The sequence below is a fragment of the Arvicola amphibius genome, unplaced genomic scaffold (genome assembly GCF_903992535.2).
Source record: "Arvicola amphibius unplaced genomic scaffold, mArvAmp1.2, whole genome shotgun sequence".
NCBI lineage: Eukaryota > Metazoa > Chordata > Mammalia > Rodentia > Cricetidae > Arvicola > Arvicola amphibius.
In genome coordinates this window covers 289,594-308,757 of record NW_024582315.1, presented here as the reverse complement: position 1 = coordinate 308,757, position 19,164 = coordinate 289,594, and the positions used below count along the sequence as shown (strand labels likewise).

The window sequence follows — 19,164 nt, the reverse complement described above, 5'->3', positions numbered from 1 at the left end:
TCTTGTTATATGTAATTTCACTATGTTAAAATTAAAACTTTCCTTTCTATTTAAACAGAAAAGTAGAAGTGATGTGGTAAGTCCTTCTTATATGAGTTGTTTTTATTGGTTAATAAAGAAGCTGCTTTCGCCCAGTGGCTTAACAGATCATATCCAGGCTAGAAGAGATATACATAGAAAGAGAGTAGGCAGAGTCAGAGAGGTCATGTAGCTCCACTAGAGACAGATGCCAAACAGAACTTTACCCAGTAAGCCACAGCCACATGGCAACATGCAGATTAATGGAAATGGGTTAGTTTAGGATATAAGAGTTAGCTAGAAATATGCTTAAGCTATTGACCAAATAGTATTGCATATAATTTTCTGTGTGTTTCTGTGTGATTATTTTGGGTCTAAGCAGCCAGGAACAAATGAGAAGTCTACACACAGCTAACTGTGTTCTTAGTTATTCTTCGGCTCTTCTGTGAATTCTATCAGCATCCATCTTTGACACATAATCCTATAAAAATTGTTTATGATTTCTTCCTCATAATAATTTGCCAGATCTTTCTGATCACTTTTATTTACTGGATTAGAGAGGCCTTGTGCTGTAACAATTTAAATTCTAAATTCTCAAGAGTGGTTTATTATGCTGCAGAAACAGTGTGACTTCTTTGTTATTTCTGTTCACTGAAAGGCAGGTCTGGGAGGAGCTAACCTTTGAGGTTTGCTCCTATGGACCTTGACTTTCTGAAGACTGTCAGTTCTATCACCTGCTGGCTCTGGCCTCTTCTCCTGAGCCTGTCACCAGAGACACTCTATACATCTGCAGCACAGAGAAGGCAAATGCACTAATTTGGACAAAGACTTTCTAAGGTGGTTGCTGGCTCCTTTTTATTCTTTAGCATCTCTTACTCCTCCCAACACAAGTCTACTGTTTACTTTGTTTCTATACAACACAGATGAATATGTTACAACGTTAATCTCTATGCTGGTGTAGATGGATCTCAGCCTCCCCAGTTATTTTACAGGCTTCCCCCATTCTATTATTTGGTAAAGAGTCCTCATGATGTAATAGAATATTGAAAATTTTTGTTGACAGAGGTCACATTGCTAGAAAGAGAATTCACTCACATATGGTTTGACTTTTTTAAATGGCAACATTAATTACAAACAACATGTAAAATTTCAATATTAGTCAAAGCATACCACCCCAAGGACATGACAACTATTCAAACACACAAATACTAGAAAATGATTTCTCCTTGGAGTTTCCAAGAGGGTTTTTTTTTCTTCCTCAGTTTAAGTTAGAAATCTGTTACCTTTGACTGGTGATGGTGTCTTTTTAAGAAAATGACATTCTGTTTTTCTCAAAGGAAATGAATTTCCCACTTCAAAATTTCCCACCAACTTTGACACTGTGTCCCAGAGATGTACATACTCCTTCATGATGACATCTTCTATATTCAAATCCAGGCCTGGATCACAATTAGAAATACACTATTAAGAAGCACTGACACATGCATTAAAGCACAAAACATCACTAAAGTCACTAGGCTCTGAATTACGATGCTAACAGTGGAATTTTCAGTGAGCTTCCCACTGAATCTAAATGAAAAAGATTAAAGTTGTGGACAATGCCATGGCACATATTAAAACTTATCTTGTATTTCTGCTTGAAACTAATATTAAAAATTTATGTCTTAACTAACGATAACCAACAGCAGAGATTTAATTATTTTTAAGATGATAAAAATATTATACCACATATAGTTTTGTAACCAATAACATTGAATAAAACTAAAATAAAAAATTAACAAAGAATCATTATTTTCAAAGTAGCTAATTAATTCCATTTCCTAAAATATGACAGGACAAAATCTTGATGTTAAAGATATTTCTATACTACTCACTCAAGCACTGTTCTCTCAAAGTGTCTTTTCTTTTACTTTGGCTATAAAAGCACAAGAAAAATATTCTACTAAATAAACAAATTACATAAGAAAGTATAAAGATTATCTCTTGGAAAATTTAAAATCTCTAAATATCTAATAAAGTGAAATGTTTCTATTCATGAGCAATTTTATAAATAAACATTACATGCCGTGCATGAAAACAAACTTATGAACTTTCAAACACATGAAGACATACTTTTAACAAAAATAATTGTGGAATAATAATAAGTTGAAAAATATTTTGAATTGTTATTTTCATTCTGATTGTCACAAATAAAAATTATAAATAAAGATAGGGAAACTGGAAAATAATTACTATTTATACAATAGACATTAAAGAAATGGTTTTGAAGCTTGAAATTTGCCATGGGCTTTCTAAAGGTGATATGTATTATATAGTAAGCTGATACCCTCTGCATTTTATCTCTACAAAAAGGTGATGTGTATTATATAGTAAGATAATACCTTCTGAATTTTCATTTTCATAGTAAAAAGCAATATTCTTCAACAAAGGCTCATCACTTAAATCAGAAAGGTGAAGTAAATCCAAACTCCAAAATTCAATCATGTGCACATTACTTAGGATGAAATATTCGCACCACTGTTTCTGGAAATAAAAAAAGAAGTTGTTGACAGCTTTCATGTCCACAGTAGTATGTAGAATGACTCCATACACATCGATAATCCAAATGAAAGGCAAATGACAAGACTGTCCGATTTCTCATTAGAATGTAAACCCACTTGGTCTGAATAAGAATTATATTATTCCTTAAAAATTGAAGCATTATATAAAATAAAAACTGACTCAAAAATGAATTTAAGCTGCACATAATCCCAGCCCTTGGGAGGCTAAGGCGGGAGGATGCCTGAAAGATTAAGGCCAGTCTATGGTACACAGTCACTCTCAGACCAACTGGGATTACACCGTAAGATCTTGTCTCAAAAAAAAAAAAAAAAAAAAAAAAAAAAAACACAACTTTTTATCATGAGTTAAAAAAATATTTATTTATTTATTTACTATTCATTGTTTCCTCTCATTGTGATCTAAAATCTCAAAAACTGCATATTTCTTCAGCTTTTGAATGTGCTTCTGTTATTCACTTAGGTTTCCTTGTTTACTTTGTGTTGTCAATGTTGGGCTGCTAAGGGTACTAGAACGAAAAATGTTTCTTATCCACCAATGCTGATAGGTCTCCACCAACTTAAGGCTGCGCAGTGATGTTCCATCAAAACAGACAGAATGTCTGCACAAACAGCACTTACCTCTGGCCACAGTAGATGCGGTCTTCCTCAATGGTATGGTTTACAGAGAGGCTCCCAAGTAATTTTTCTTCACCTGATTTCCTTAAGTATTAAAACTTAATGCTTCCCAACATAAAGAGGAGAATGAAGCTGCTGTTTCTGATAAACTAAAATTATTGGGTATCTCCTGCCAGGCCATCTTAGAACATTGTCAAATATTTCAAGATTTTGTATAATGTCTTTTAAACTAAACCACATCCCAGTGTATTAAAAAATGTCAAAAAATCTTCATTGATAAAGTTGTGCAAAGAAGGCTTCCATTCAAGTCTGTATCACACCTGCTGTATTCACGCCAGCTCCCAATTGTGGACCAGACTTAACTACATAAAGTTGACACAATAATTTAATATGATTGAGAAATAAATCAATAATAAAACTCAAATCACATTACTGGTGCCACAATGTTTATTTTAATTGCAGATACCAATATATTTAATATATTAACCTGAAATGACCCATATTAAATAATTTAAATAAAAAATGGGATTGAGAAGTGGAGTCTTCCTACCTTTCATTAATAACAAAGTCACACAGAGCTTGCTACCCTTAGGCTCCAACAAAATACCTAGAGGAATGTCTTCCTATGGAGTTTAGGATACAGAACTTTCTCTCAAGAATCAGTAGAACCTACACAGAGCCACCTTCACCATGTCTAGTATTTACTACACCATAGAACTCTTCAAAAATTCCATTACAGCAGCTATGAATATTCACCAGTGCAGATATTCAATATGTCCTGACCCTCTTATGTATGGATATGAGCATGGTGTGGGTGTGTGCCAGTGAGCAGAGGCCACAGAATGACTTCAGGAGTGTTTCCCTGGTAAATCCCACTTTAGGAATGTGACAGGGCTTCTCATTAGCCTGGAGCTTGACCAAGTACGATGGATGGTCAACAAGCAATCTTTCCATTGACCTATCTTTGGAATTACAGGTGAGCATCACCACAGCTGATTTGCATGGTTCTCAATTGAAGATCAAAGTCTGCTTCTTAGGCCTCCAACGTACGTGCTTTACCAACTGAACCATCACTCATGTGCCCTATTCCTAATCTATAGTTCCCAGCCCCCAGGTAAGATTATGCTAATATAATAAATGCAACACAAGCATTATCAAGTAAAATTAATGCGATTTAATTGCCACTTTAGTCCCTGTCAAATCAATATACTTCATGAATTTCCTTCACTTGTCTTATTTTGGGCTTTGAGACAGGGCATTTTATGCAAATGATATTTCTCATTAAGTAAGAAAGGCACACTCTCCATGCAGCTGTGCTGCCTCCAGGTAGACTTAAGTCACTCTTCAGAATGCCACAGTGGAAGCATATTCAGACCATAGTGTAGAGTGCTTAAAAGTCTCTTCCTTAGCCTCGAACACCATCAGCAGGAAGGTGGCTAAATAGTCCTCTAATCCCCCCAAATCCAGTTTTGTGTCTACACTGTGTGGTCTACATTGCAAGTCAAAAATGCTTTTTTAAAAAAAAAAAAGAAGAAGAAGAAGTGCCATTTGCCTACTTAAAACCATTTAGTAGGCACTCAGTGAACTTATGATGAACTTATCTACTCTGACCTACAGGATGCTACCTGATTTGTCCTCGCCCACTACATCAACTTCATCACTAACCCTATAGTTTTCTGTCCTTAATACAATGAGTGGACCTCAGTTCTTTGGCTGTGATATTTTTAGGACAATCACACACAGTGCTTCTTCTCCCACAATCTGATTTCCATTCTGTCCACCCTGCAACCCATCCTTCAAGACTTGGGTCATATAACTTCTTAAGAGAAACCCTTGCAAACTTGGCTAGATGTTTTAACTACTGGTCTTGAAAGTACTCTACTTCTTCCTTCACAGTATGTATTAACATTCAGTCTATGTCTTCACCCCAAGATATAACTGTCTGGAAGAGTTAAGGTGAAATGATGAAGGATGTTGATGTCGCTCCATCTCCAGGTCAGAAGAGCACAATCTGAATTTCTTTGGGCATAAGACACTTTTCTTTACTATTTATCTTAGGTTCCTAAAAGAAAGTCTACATGGCTAATATATGTTTACACACACAAATATATGCATATAATATTTATTTATGCAAATAAATATATACTGCATATATATGAAGATGCAACTAGTAGTCATTAAAGATGATAGCATCCAATATTATAAAGTAGGAAAATGTAAAAAGAAAAAAATGTATATAAATATTTTCCATGCTATAAAAAACAGAAAAAAATCTATTCGCTTAAAATGAAGAGAATGAACTGGAGTGTTAGAGATTCTAGCACTGATTTTCACAGAAGACTCTGGAGAGATATTATTCTTTCTGTTCTCCTAAGGTCTCCAAAATCTCTGTATCCATATAATGGGAAAAATAATAAAGCCTTGCATCTGTTTCTTCAGCTCTTTCTCAACACAGAAGGGGCAATCCTCACACTGACAAGAATTTTAAGAAGGAAAATGTCAAGAAGCTCCTCTTTGGGTTGGATGCATGCTATGATGGTTGTTATTAATAACAATAGTATTACTTAATATGACTGTTAAAACTAGTCAAGTGACTGATTGAAGCAAGCTGGTCTAATTTTAACAATACCTCAAAATTTAACACCACCCTGTATAAATCTGTTTGAAGGTTAATCTAGTTTATATGTATCATGTAGTTAAAACAAAAGTAGAAGTGAAAGGCGAGTATATTTACCATTTTAAACACAGTCTTGAGGTCCTTAATCCAATCAGAAGTGATGAATCTTGAGCAGGCTCTCTGGGAAAGAGGTAGGTGGAGTTGAAAAACCACACTGAGGCAATGGAGCTTACAGAAGTCTTCCACGTCCTTCAGGGTTAAACAACTACCCTTTTTCTGAAGAAAATAAAGAAGATGAGTAGAGAACAGCAGGCTGGGAGACTATACACTCAGTCTTCAGAAGCCCGAACTTTGTAGCTAAGCTCCTTATGTAGAAATTCCACATTTACACATTCTCCCTTTCTGAGACAGTACCCAGAAACTAGGCTGTGTTTAAACATGTTTGAGATAGAAGGAAAAGGAAGTGTCTAGCTTTGCAGAAGCTGGTGTAAGGCATGGTTCAGTATTTTCAGAGACTCCAGGTTTAAACTAATAAACCAGGTGATGAACAGGAGGTTCCAGGGGACCTTCCATGGGTGGAGCTACATGCTACATACTCTCTTCTGTCTAAGCAACTCACTCTGAAGGCAAAATTGTGAACTACGTCCATGAGGACAACAGGGTAGCAATGTAGCTAAAGGCTGTAACTGCACGATGAGAACAGAAGTAAATAAGTAGATATGCTTAGCATCATGGAGGTCTAATCATGCAGAAAGGTCTCATTAAAAATTATATTTAATGAGATACTGCAAAGTGAAATACTAAAAACTGGTCCTTCTTCATTTTTGAAATCAACAAAGTTGGTAGGATTCATTAGCTGAGACTCCATAGTACTGAGATTACATATAAAATGGAATGTACACATGTGTATACTTTAGTGCCCATGAGAACATATATGGAGATATGACATTTTAGTCATAGCTAAATCTCAACTGGCCACCAGATGCTTGACTTTTTCTGCAATTTAGAAAACTAAGAACAGTAGTCTCTCCCCGCCAGTAGGGTACCACTGTGTGAGCCTGTGTGAGCCTATCTTTTAAAGTCACTGAGAAATTTGCACAAGATAAACCTTAATCCAAACTACATTACTATTTAGCACCTTAGGCTGGAGGACTGTTACTCCCAAAAACTGAAAGTCTGTGCTTTAATAGTGGAATAGAAATAACAATGCTTTCCTGAGCATTTTGTGAACTGTGCACTGAAAAAGCCCAAAGCACAGGAGCAGAGCAGGTTGTGTCTCTCTTTGCCTGTCTGCGGGTAACAAATGCTACATATATCCCACGTGAAGCACCTGTAGGAAACACACTAATTATTGGAACAATGTATTCCTTTATAACATGAGATGCAGGGATTCTCCTATTTCTGCTGTTTATATAAACAAGAGAGAACCCCCGTACCACGTGGGGAAATGGTTGGTGAAAACAATAAAATATGTAAGTACAAGTGCATCCCAGTGCAGCAACCACACCTGTTTGTCTTTGCACGTCTGCTTGGAGGCTTTCTTCACTCTGTTGTCTAAGAAGCAGTGGTACATTTCCAAGAAGAGGGAGCACGAAGTGACGCAAAGGGCTCGCCGGATGTCAGAGCCTTCTGGCCAGAGTTGCTTGAGCAGAGACATCGTCTCACAAGCCTGTCCCGGCAGAGAATAATAGCATATTATGACAATTAGAGAACCATATTTATTCATAAGAGATTATATAGTAAGAAATAGGTCAATATTACCATATTTAAACTATAGCTATTTCCACTAAAAACATTATGAACACAAATTTTGGGTGGTAAAATTATTTCAAAAAATTTTGAGAAAACTCTTAACAAATACATGCATAAAATCAGTAAATCAACAAGGAAATTTATGACCTTAAATACTAATTCTCTAATGAAACTCAAATAATGAGAAAATGGAAAAATGTTTATATTCTTCAGTAATATAAAAATTACCTTTTCTTTGATGATATCAACATGCTTTTTCATGTTTTACTACTTTAGTAACAGTTAGCACCAGAAATCATGGGGTGTCAGTCCTAAAACTCTGCTAATGAAGTTATAAATGGGTAAAGAGTTACCACAATACATTTGTCATTCAATATATTGATACTTTTCATTCAAGTCCTAGAGATCTAACCTAAAGGAACAATCCAAAATCTGCCCAAAGATGTGTGCACCGAGGCGTTCATCATAGAATTATTTGGAAAACAAAATCTTCAACCAGTTTAAATGCTCAGCATTCAAGAAATACCAAATATTCATAAAATTAATACTTGTAACTCTTCAGGTCCCTATCTTGTATTTTCTTAAATTACATGCATATATAATTGTGTGGGTAATATACATATTAGAAGCAACACATATCATGGCAATCAACTTTCTGAAAGTATTGTGTGCTTTTATAGTTGTTTTGCACAAAATCTCCTCTTCTGCATCAGTTAAAACGGAAAATAGTAGTACTGGGAACAACAGCAATGAAATGTGTAAGGGGGAAAAATGTATTCCATCTGGAGCATTTATCAAGTTCCCTGCCACACTTGTGATGCCTCACGACTGGTAAGGACCAAAGAGAGATTCTACAACCTAATGAGAAATACAAAGGATTGATATTATTAAAGAGTGAATTAGAGCCTTCATAAAAAATAGTGAGTTTGCCATAGATATGTAAACGCTATTTTTAAAAGTAATCTTTAATCTGAAATTATTAATTTCCTATTTTTTTAATTATTCATTTTACTTTAAGGTGTTAGTATATTGCCTTCACATAAGATTGTACCTCATAAATGTTTGGTGTTCACAGATGTCAAAATAGGGCATGGGATTCCCTATAACTGGAATTATGGATAGTGGTTAATCATTTAATATTATAATAAAATCACTAAATATGATCATTTAAGGAATACATTGAAAACTGCTGTCTCTATATCAAAATCTTTGTCATGTAATGAAAGCAGTGTTCAGAGAAAAATGTATCACACTAAGTAATGTTTAATACCAAAAATGAGAAAATAATGCTCTGTTAAAAAGGTAGATAAAAAGAAACAAGAAAATCAAAAGAAAGTAAAAGATGAAATCATAGCCTAAGAGAATAAAATTTTATATATCATACCAATATATATATATATATATATATATATATATATATATATATATTGACTCAAGTCAAAATTAGAAAAACATTATTATTAAAGAAGCAAGAGAAATCACATTTGTACAAAACAAAACTAAAGGCAGAAGAGACACTGAGACAGAAACCTATTTCACAGTAGCCCTAAATACATCAGATCCACGTCACAGGTAAAGTGACTAAGAAACCATCCTGACAAATATGTGCCAAGTTTCAGGCAGAAACATTTACAAAATTATCACAAATTGGATAATTCCTCTGGTTTAAACAGGATTTCAGAATACTAAAAATAAAGCCTGAACATTCTTTTCTGTAAGCACATATAATGCTACAAATAAATGCAAAAGAGTAAAGAGACTGAACTTACATTAAACTATCACTGATGCCAAGCAAGGCAAAAATTAAACAGGAAATAGAGCAAACAGAACCCAAGACCATAATAACAAAACCCTACACCATGATGAAGTATATGGATACCAGAATGAAATATTAAAAAATGTGCAAATACATCATGACAAAAATAAAACTAGGGTCAAAACAACTGTACTGTGGTATACTTACACTACCGTATTCATGGTCTAGACAATAGGAGAAGCTCAGGGTCATCTTCATTACATCAGAGTCTAGACACATCTTTATCTTAGTCCTACTTAACAGAAAGAAATAGAAACATTTCTTCTTAAACCAGGAATAGGGGAACTATTACTAGTATCTCTCCCAATCTCCACTGCCTCAAGAGACCTGTTAGTATATCCGTTAGACTAGAGAAATAATAGAAGTTTGCTGGTCTCAAACAATATAAAAAATTAGAAGTGATACACAGAGTTGTACTCAGACCTACACATACACACACATATTAAAAATAAAGTTCAACTAAAAAGTGGGTTTTTTTTCAAGTCCTATTACCTTTTCCACCATATTATTGAATGTCAAATCTCCAAATAGAGTTGTTAAATCCAGGTCTCTATATTTTTCTAACTGTTTAATCAAGGTTTTGTAACCCATCGTAATCTCTCTCTCAAACTGCAAAACAAAATATTATAAATTGTCATAATACATCATTGTTTTTCAGCTACAGAACTCAGAAAATGAAGAAATAGTCATATTACAATGCAGTCCTGTGTTTAAAATCTACCCTGCTGTGATAGAGGATGGTCAGCAAGGCTTGGAAACACTTCCAGGCAATACTTGGTTATCTCACCTGGCAATATATCACCTGATTTTAGCAGTTCCACGAAGATACAAATGATACAAATTCAGTGTGTTTCACTATGACACATTTCAACCAAGCACCTATTAGAATCCTCTCCCCCTAGGCATCTGCAGTACTGGAAACAGTCATTGCCAACAGTTTCAATGGCATTTCCACTAATCTACAAATGGAGCCATAAGCTATATTTCATTGTATTTTAAATTCTAAGTACTCCTCAAATCAGTTAATGTAAAAACATTTCTTTAAGGTGAATTTCAGTAAATTGGGGCATAAATTATTTTATAAATAAAATCCTGCATTAAAATGTGTTCTAGGCAGAATATTTGTAAGGGTTCTCAGGTTCAGAAACTGATATCAACAGAACGCTATGAACTTGGACTAGGTGTGGTCGCGCATGCCTTTAATCCCGGCACCCATGGGTGCAGAGGAGTTGTAGCTTTGTGAGTTCCAGACCAACATGAGCTACACAGTGGGACACAGCCCACAAAAAGAAAGAGCCACAACATAAACTCAATATTTAATATTTGCCCTGAATGTAAAAATAAACCCCAGGCCTGTTTCTCCTCAGCTGGCATTTAGGGTTAGGAACATTTTAGTGATAGGAATCCTAACAAAGCAAAATAAACCTATTTGCATATATGCAAATGTGTGATAATTAGCATGATGCAATTCTCAAAGAGGCACATATGCTAATTGGTTCTAAACTTACTTTGTTGAGCTATGGGATGATATTCATATGTAGAACTCACCTCACCTAGTGAAAAATAGGCAAACTATATTTATTTATTAAGTTAGTAAATGTGCTTTATTCTGAAAAAATTCAAAATATTAGTTTTCAAATATACCAATACAGGTGGAATAAAATCATCATGGAATTTAAATTCTGATTGTTGGAAAAGCCATTGAGTTATTGGCTGAAGTTGTTTACGACGACATCACTTTCTTTATCCTGCTCCAGTGTGTTCTAATTAAAGGCATCCATATAATGTATTATTTTACTAGTGGATCTTAGCATTAGAGACATACTTTAGACTCCAATTTCATGTCTTTCTGGTCTTAAATAACTTGGATTTCACACACCACACGGTGCTAGAGGACAAAGGGGACATACAGGGGACCACTTCTAATAAACTCTACACTCTCTTGTACTACTCATTTGCTGATGTTTTTAAACAAGCTACATATCCAAGCATCCATTTCATCATCTTTAAATATAGATGATTCCTTTTTTTGTTTGTTTTTTGTTTGTTTTGAGACAGGGTTTCTCTGTTGCTTTTGGAGTCTATCCTGAAACTAGCTCTTGTAGACCAGGCTGGCCAAAAACTCACAGAGATCGACCAGCCTCTGACTCCCAAGTACTGGTTTTAAAGGCATGCACCACTACCAACTGGCTATAGATGATTCTTAAGCGTGCCTCATGGGACTTTTGTGAATGTTAAAATATAAATAATTTGTAAGTGTTAAGAACTATTATACAACAAGAACTAATTAGCAAATTACTATATGTTATCACTATTAATTATCATTATTATTAACCTATGTATTATCCTGTTAAAACTAGAATAGATTCTATATTATGGGTAGAGTCAATATTGAATCAAGATAGCTATTTTTTAAAAATTTATTTCATTTTTAGTTTTGCGTGTATGTATATGTATCTGCCTGTCTCTCTGTATGTATACATGCATATATGTAGTTATGTAGGTATGTTCATGTAAGTGCAGTATACACATAGACCAGAGGTGTCAAATTCCTTTGGACTGGAGTTATAGGCAGTTATGAATGACCAGGCAGGGGTACAAAACTAGCAAGCATTCTTAACCACTCAGCCTTATCTTCTGAATTAACTTAGAACTGTTTATACAGTTCTAGAAAATTGTTTTTATATATATATATATATATATATATATATATTACCTGCTTGAAAAACAGCTGCTTTGAATATGAGCTTTGCATAAAATATGCATAAAGACGGATGATGTCAGATGTTTGCCCTGAGAAGAGCGCGATGTTGACCTTTGCTGCCCAAGACTGAATGACTAAAAAGTTGAAAAGGTGTGTCTGCTGGTTGTTCAGGCCTTCATCAGCAAGAATCAAGAAATAAGGGCAACTCTGACTTAAGGTAATACGCCACTCTTCTGACAAGCATCCAGAAAATTCAGTCCAAACATCAATGGCTGTATTCTTCTGAAGGTGTGTAATTAAAGCAGTTCTCAGTGTAAGAAGTCCAGGGACACTGAAGTATGCATATTCAGCATCCTGTGAGGAGGAGACAAAGAACAGTATTTGACAAGTTTTTTGCTAGTTCAGGCATTTAACATATATCATTAAGGCCATTGAAGGAACATGGTATAGAAGGGTTGTTTTTTTTTTTATGTCCTTTAGTCAGTAAATTGACCCTGGAATTTTTCTATATCACAAATGTATGTTATAAGTCACATTTTGAACCTAAGAGTAAGCAAGCCCATAGAACCCAGAGTTCATTACTCTTTGTCTTCCGGTCTTTTAATCATTCTCCTGTGCAACCTCACCTCAAGAAGACAAAGGACAAAAATAACTATGAAAATAATAATTTGTAATTATAAATTTTCTGGAATTGGGAGCTTAACAGGAACATGTTATTCTAAAGAATAATTCTAGATGCAATGACATTTCTTAAACAACAAGGGTTTTTCTTAGTAGATTAAAATCAGTGAAAACAATTGTAAACATAGAGCAGAACCCTGGTTCCTTGAACAAAATGGTGCTGGTCAGAAATGCTCAGAAATATATAGTATCATGAGCTGCAAACTGATTGAACATCCACACGAGAATCCCTGAGTATAGCATTAGCTGCCCTGAATATAGGAAAAGGGGGATATAGTAGCAGTAAATATACCTGTATTTGAGTTTATCAAAATTTTATTAATTACACCAAATATGATATTCCCTCATCATTATTCATAACAGAGCACACAACAGCAAAATAGGATTAGTGAGTTCACGTGGGCTCAGATACACCTAACAGTGTATTCAAATAAGTTGCCTGCTGAGTTTTGAAGTCAAAGTATTTCTCAGAGTTGGAGAAGTAAAACTGAGGTCAGTGGGGCCACTGCTCAGAAGTTCACCAACTCTTGGGACTCTGGCCACTAAAGTTTCCCATTACTACACATTACAAACAATCTAACTGTGCTCATTCCAGAACACTGCAATGCTAGGCAATTGCTTTCTTCTCCTCTTCCCTTTAAATTGTTTGACTTTGTTTTGTTTTGTTTATTTTTTCTTCTGGAGATTGAGCCCACAACCTTGCACACACTAGGCAAGTCTTCTATCACTAAATTGCATTTCTAGATTTTTTTCTTTTAAGGTCTTTCCAAGTTGGCTAAACTACTCATCAAATCACTAAGTGAGGCTCGGGTGGCTTCCAACTTTGAACCTCCTTGCCTTGGGCTCCATCTCATTTTCTGAACTTTTAAAAATGTATTTTGCTCTGCAGTCACTGGTGAAAACGTTTATAAAATCTTATAAAAAACATTTTTAATTATAGCAAGGGGTGATGGTGCACACCTGAAATCCTTTTACTTGGGAAGCAGAAGCAAGGGCATCATAAGTTCAAGGCCAGCTTCAGCGACAAAATTCCTTGTCTCTAACTAATCATTTAAATGAACTCTGGTTTCAGTCTTCAGAGGATAAAAAGCTCAGGCAGTCTTTGTTACCTTGAAGAAAACTATGGCAAAATGCCCTCCTTTGCCAATGACATCCAGCAGGTAGCGCTCAACCAAGTAGAAGAAATGAAGACTCTGCCCAGGCTTAAGCGACTTCTCACATACACACGTGATAAGTAAGGAGTCTCCGTCAATCAGAAAAAACTCAGATTCAACAAAATCATTGAATAAACTGGAATAGCTAAAAAAGAAAAGTGTTAGAACAAAGCTCATATGGATAACATAATACCCCCAAACAGTACAGTTGTTATTTCATTGTCATTAACAACCTAAAGTGCTGAATACATATTTGCATATAATTACATATACTTCTATCATGTATGTAATGAATATTCTCTCTCTCTCTCTTTCTCTCTCTCTCTCTCTCTCTCTCTCTCTCTCTCTCTCTCTCTTTCACACACACACACACACACACACACACACACACACACACACACACACACATATATATGCAGGTACACATCAACATTACCATATAAAGTCAAATATCTCTAGAGGAAAGAGGAATATTACACATGATTTCAAAACTCTTGGTACTACAAAAATACTTACTCAGCCTTTGGCATATTTTCCAAGATTAATTTTGACATTTCCTCTAAAATTCCTGTGTAACGTTCCTCTAAAAATAGAAATAAGATGGATTTTTTTAGTCAGTCTTTTTAAGGGAGCTCACAGTTATTATTTGAGAAATAAGAAGCAGTAATATAGCTATTTAACTGTTTAATCTATGAAGCATGTATATTATAATGCTATAAATAATATTTTGAATTTAAAATTACCCATTCTTGCTGCTATCTCCAACCTTAATTGAGAAATATTAATTATGCAATTATCCTTTACTTTGTCTCCTCTAAATGGTCATTATAAAGGAGATGGCAAATCTGCAAAGAAAGAGAAAAACTGATCAACTTTCCTGTCAGCAGAAATGTCCTGAATCTTTCCAACAAAACATTGAGTAGCAGGGACACAAGAATGAGCACAATCAACATGTGGTCTGTTCTCAGGGAATAAAAGTAAAGAAGTCAACCATTAATGATATAATCATATATACAATAGAAATCACTAACGTGACCAAGTCAAAGAAATGAGACATTCCCTAAAGAAACAATGCCTAAGGAAAGTTCTAAAGGATTAAACAAAGCGGGGGCAGGAGAGGGTCCAGACAGAGACAAGCAGCTCATCTCCACATGTAACATGCAATGGCCTGTGGCATGAAGGGATGGAGGTGGAACCAGGTTCCTTCAGGAACCAGGAGGCTGGAGTGGAGAGTGGGAGAAAGTGTTTGCTGTTGAGAGAGGGTGTGAGAAGCATGCAGATCACTCAAGCATGTGGCATAGTTAGTCAATAAGGATTTTAAGGAGATGTGACGGCTTTGCATCTTGGAAAGATTACTCCAGCACTGTACATCAGTGGGAGTCAAGTTCTTGTCAGCAGAGAGAGAAAAAGCTGTGGCTTGGCAAAGCAATGCTGGAAGCTTGATAAAATTACAGTCTAATGTGACTTCAAGGTAATATCTGGACAGGTGTGAGTTTGTTTGATGGATGTTAAAGGTAAGTATGACATCATTTGACAACAAATCCAATATGGGCAGAGAACAGCAGGGGAGTGGGCTGTCAAGGGAGACTATGAAGATTCTACTTCAGGGATGACAGATGTTTATAAAGTAAAAGTGCTTGCTACAAAAACACGAGAAACTGAGTTCAAATCTCCAGGACCCATGTAAAAACTCAGACTTGACTGCATATTATTTCTCATTAGGGAATGGAGACAGGCAGCCACCAGGAGCCCACTGACTAGTGAGTCTAGGCAAAATAGCAGGCTCCTAGTTTAGCAGTAGATCCTGTCTCAAGGAAATAAAAAGGAAGACTAACAGCAGCACACACTCAATAGCCTCCTTGGTCCTCCAAATAAATGTACAATAACACATAGATGCACTCACGCAAAATCATGCATCACACATGCAATCACTCACTCACACACACACACACACACACACACACACACACAAATTGCAATTCATGCCGCACAGTAGATTATTAGGCCATTCTCTGATGCCAGAATCTTGGAATAAGAACACAAGTCAAGCAAAGGTCATGAACTCATGTGTGGTCCACCTAAATTTGACTGGTTTGCAACTTACCATAGGCCAGTAATGTAGATTCTCATGGTGCTACACAGATTATTAAAAATGGGTTAATCAAGATGTGAGAATTATCCAATAAGAGGCTGGAACTAAAGGGCCAGGTTTAAATGAATAGTTTCCGTGTAATTATTTTGGGTAAAGCTAGCCGGCGGCCGGGAGCTGGGCGGCGGGAAGCAGCCTGCAGCTCCTACAACAAGAAGGGATGACTGTGGCCCGGGAACTTAAGAATCACTTGGTCCTTCCCCTTTGCCCACCCTGCCCCCATGCTCCCAACTTTTTCCTGGAGTCGGGGAGAGAGGGGGAAGAAGGGGAGGGTTGGGGAGAACTTGGGGGAGTGGGATTGTTGAGATGGAGGAAGAACAGATAAGGGAGTGGGGAAGGAGATATCTTAATTGAGGGAGCCATTTGGGGTTGGCAAGAGGCTTGGCTCTGGAGGGGTTATTAGGAGTCCATGGGAATGTCCCCAGCTAGGACCCTGGGCAGTGGAGGAGAGGGTGCCTGAACTGGACTTAACCCGTAGTCACACTGATGACTATTTTGAATATCACCATGGAACCTTCGTCCTGGGACAGATGGAGACAGAGACAGAGACAGAGACCCACATCGGAGCACTGGACTGAGCTCCCAAGGTCTAGTTGAAGAGCAGAAGAAGGAAGAATATGAGCAAGGAAGTCGGGACCACGAGGGGTTGGTCCACCTACTGAGACAATGTGATTGAGCTAAAGGAAGCTCACCAACTCCAGTTGGACTGGGAATGGACAAACATGGGATCAAAATGGACACTCTAAATGTAGTTGACAATTGGAGCAGACTGAGGGGCCAATAACAATGGCACTGGGATTTGTCTCGACTCCATGCACTGCCTTTTGTGGGACCCTATTCTATTTGGATGCATACCTTCCTAAGCCTGGATGTAGTGAAAGGGGCCTTGGACTTCCCATAGGACAGGCTGCTTTGCCCTCTCTTAGGACTGGAGGGGGTGTCTGGGAGCTGGAGGGAAATGGGAGGAGGGAAGGAAGTGGGAATTTGGTTAGTATTATTTATAAAGTAATAAAAAAAAGAAGAAAAAGAATCACTTGGTCAGATGTGTAAGCATGGTCTCTTAATTCACTCAGTTACTGGATGTTTGCAGAACCTTGTAGCGCTCACCCCATAGCTGCTCACAGTGTACTCAAGTGTATTCAAAGCAGGTCCTCACTCCCTGGTAGGGATGCTGAGGAAACTAAATCAAGCATGATGGCGTGGTTTATTGAATGTGTCAACAGTAAAGGCACAGGGAAACAAAAAGCTTTTTAATAAAGGCAAAATCAGATCCTTTTACTCAGAGGTACAAGAGTAGGGTATGAAGAAAATGAACTACTGAAGCCTGCTGGGGAAGATAAGGCATGGCAATCCAGGGAGAAAAATCAGCATCATGTTCCTTAGGACACAGGAATATGGCACTGCATGATGAGTTTGGAGATTCTGTGGTCTGTTCTATATGGCAAAGAATGAGGTGACTGCCTAAATAGCAGTGGCAGAAAACACTCAATAGCCTCCTTGGTCATCCAAATGAATGTGCAGAGGCACATGGATACACTCATGCAAAAGCATGCATCATACATAAAATCACACACACACACACACTAACACACACACACACACACTAAATGCTTAACTAATCAGAAGTAAAGCAGCAAGATTCTAGTTTTCAATAAAATAATTTTAAGATTAAGGATGTAGCTTGGTTAAGGATAGAGCACTTACTATCATGTGTGATACCTTGGCTTCAATCCTCAATACCATAAATAGACAATACCAAACAGTAAAATGAGCCTACTGTAATCTCCAGATGTTAATCTGGATACTACACTCATTTTGTCTGTTACCATAAAAACTAATTAACATAAAAGTTGAATATGAAAGTTAGGCTTCATTAAGAGAGGCAGCATCTTCAGGGAGGTAACCCAGACACAAAAAGATGAATATGGTATGTACTCACTCATAAGTGGATACTAGCTATAAACAATGGATATTGAGCCTATAGTTCATAATCCTAGAGAAGCTAAGTTATAATGTGAACCCTAAGAAAAACATATAGATCTGCCTGGAATATGGAAACAGACAAGATTTCCTGACAAAACTGGGAGCATGGGGGTTGTGGGAGAAGGGAGGGTGGAAGGGGAAAAGGATGTGAGAAGGGGAAGGGTGAGGAGAACTTGAGTGAATGGGATAGTCAAGATGGAAGAAGGACAAAGATGAGAGCAAGGAAAGAGATATCTTGATTGAGGGAAACATTATAGGGTTAGCAGAAACCTGGCTCTAGAGAAATTCCCAGGAATCCACAAGGATGACCCTATCTAAGACCCTAAGCAGTAGAAGAGAGGGGGTCCTGATCTTGACTTGTCCTGTATTCAGACTGATGAATATCTTAAGTATACCACAGAACCTTCATCCAGCAACGGATGGAAGCAGAGGCTGAGCTCCCAATGTCCAGTTGAAGATGGGAGGAATGAGAATATAAGCAAAGAGGTCAAGACCATTTTGGGGACACCCATTGAAACAGCTTACCTGAGCTAATGGGAGCTCACCAACTCCAGCCAGATTGTGAAGGAACCAAACTAGTCCCTCTGAATGTGGGTGACAGTTGCATGGCTGTGGCAGAAGTAGTGCCACTGACAGTGGCACCAGGATTTATCCCTCCTTCATATACTGGCTTTTTAGGAGCCTATTCTCTTTGGATGGATATCTTGCTCAGCCCTAAATATAGTAGGGAAGGCCTAACCCTCCTGAGGATTGGATGGGGTGGGGTGGGAGGGTATGTGGAGGAAATGGGAGGAAGGGAGGGAATGAGAACTTGGATTGATATGTATAATGAAAAAACATAGTTTGTTTTCATTGTTTAAAAAATAAATAAATGAAAAGAGAGGCAGTGATGTGAGGAGAGATAGGAGGAGATCGTCCAAAGAGCAATCTGCCTTCCAACTCATCTCTAGTCAGCAGGCCTTATAGGAAGAGCAAACACAGGCAATCAACCCAGAGCTCAGGCCAGCACTCTGACTAGGAAGTCAACCACACTTCTGATTCTTGTGATGTGTGCCCCTCTCTTGTTAACTCCATCTTGTATGGCACTGTTTTCTCAATATCAAAGTTCAGTATC

The 19,164-nt window shown here is 37.0% G+C and overlaps 1 protein-coding gene across 1 annotated transcript in view; it reads right to left on the bottom strand.

The window, feature by feature from the left end:
* Positions 1-19,164, bottom strand: part of LOC119805807 (probable ATP-dependent RNA helicase DDX60) — a gene marked incomplete at its 3' end in the record, with an annotated part of 67,811 nt that overhangs the window by 42,991 nt on the left and 5,656 nt on the right. Inside the window, exons 3-11 of the mRNA XM_038317610.1 lie at positions 14,662-14,763; positions 14,435-14,501; positions 13,874-14,063; positions 12,096-12,437; positions 9,872-9,988; positions 7,319-7,480; positions 5,929-6,087; positions 2,400-2,541; positions 1,302-1,457 (exon numbers count right to left, since the gene is read on the bottom strand). Of these exons, the coding sequence (XP_038173538.1) occupies positions 1,302-1,457; positions 2,400-2,541; positions 5,929-6,087; positions 7,319-7,480; positions 9,872-9,988; positions 12,096-12,437; positions 13,874-14,063; positions 14,435-14,501; positions 14,662-14,665 (1,339 nt within the window). The remainder of the gene's footprint in view (positions 1-1,301; positions 1,458-2,399; positions 2,542-5,928; positions 6,088-7,318; positions 7,481-9,871; positions 9,989-12,095; positions 12,438-13,873; positions 14,064-14,434; positions 14,502-14,661; positions 14,764-19,164) is intronic.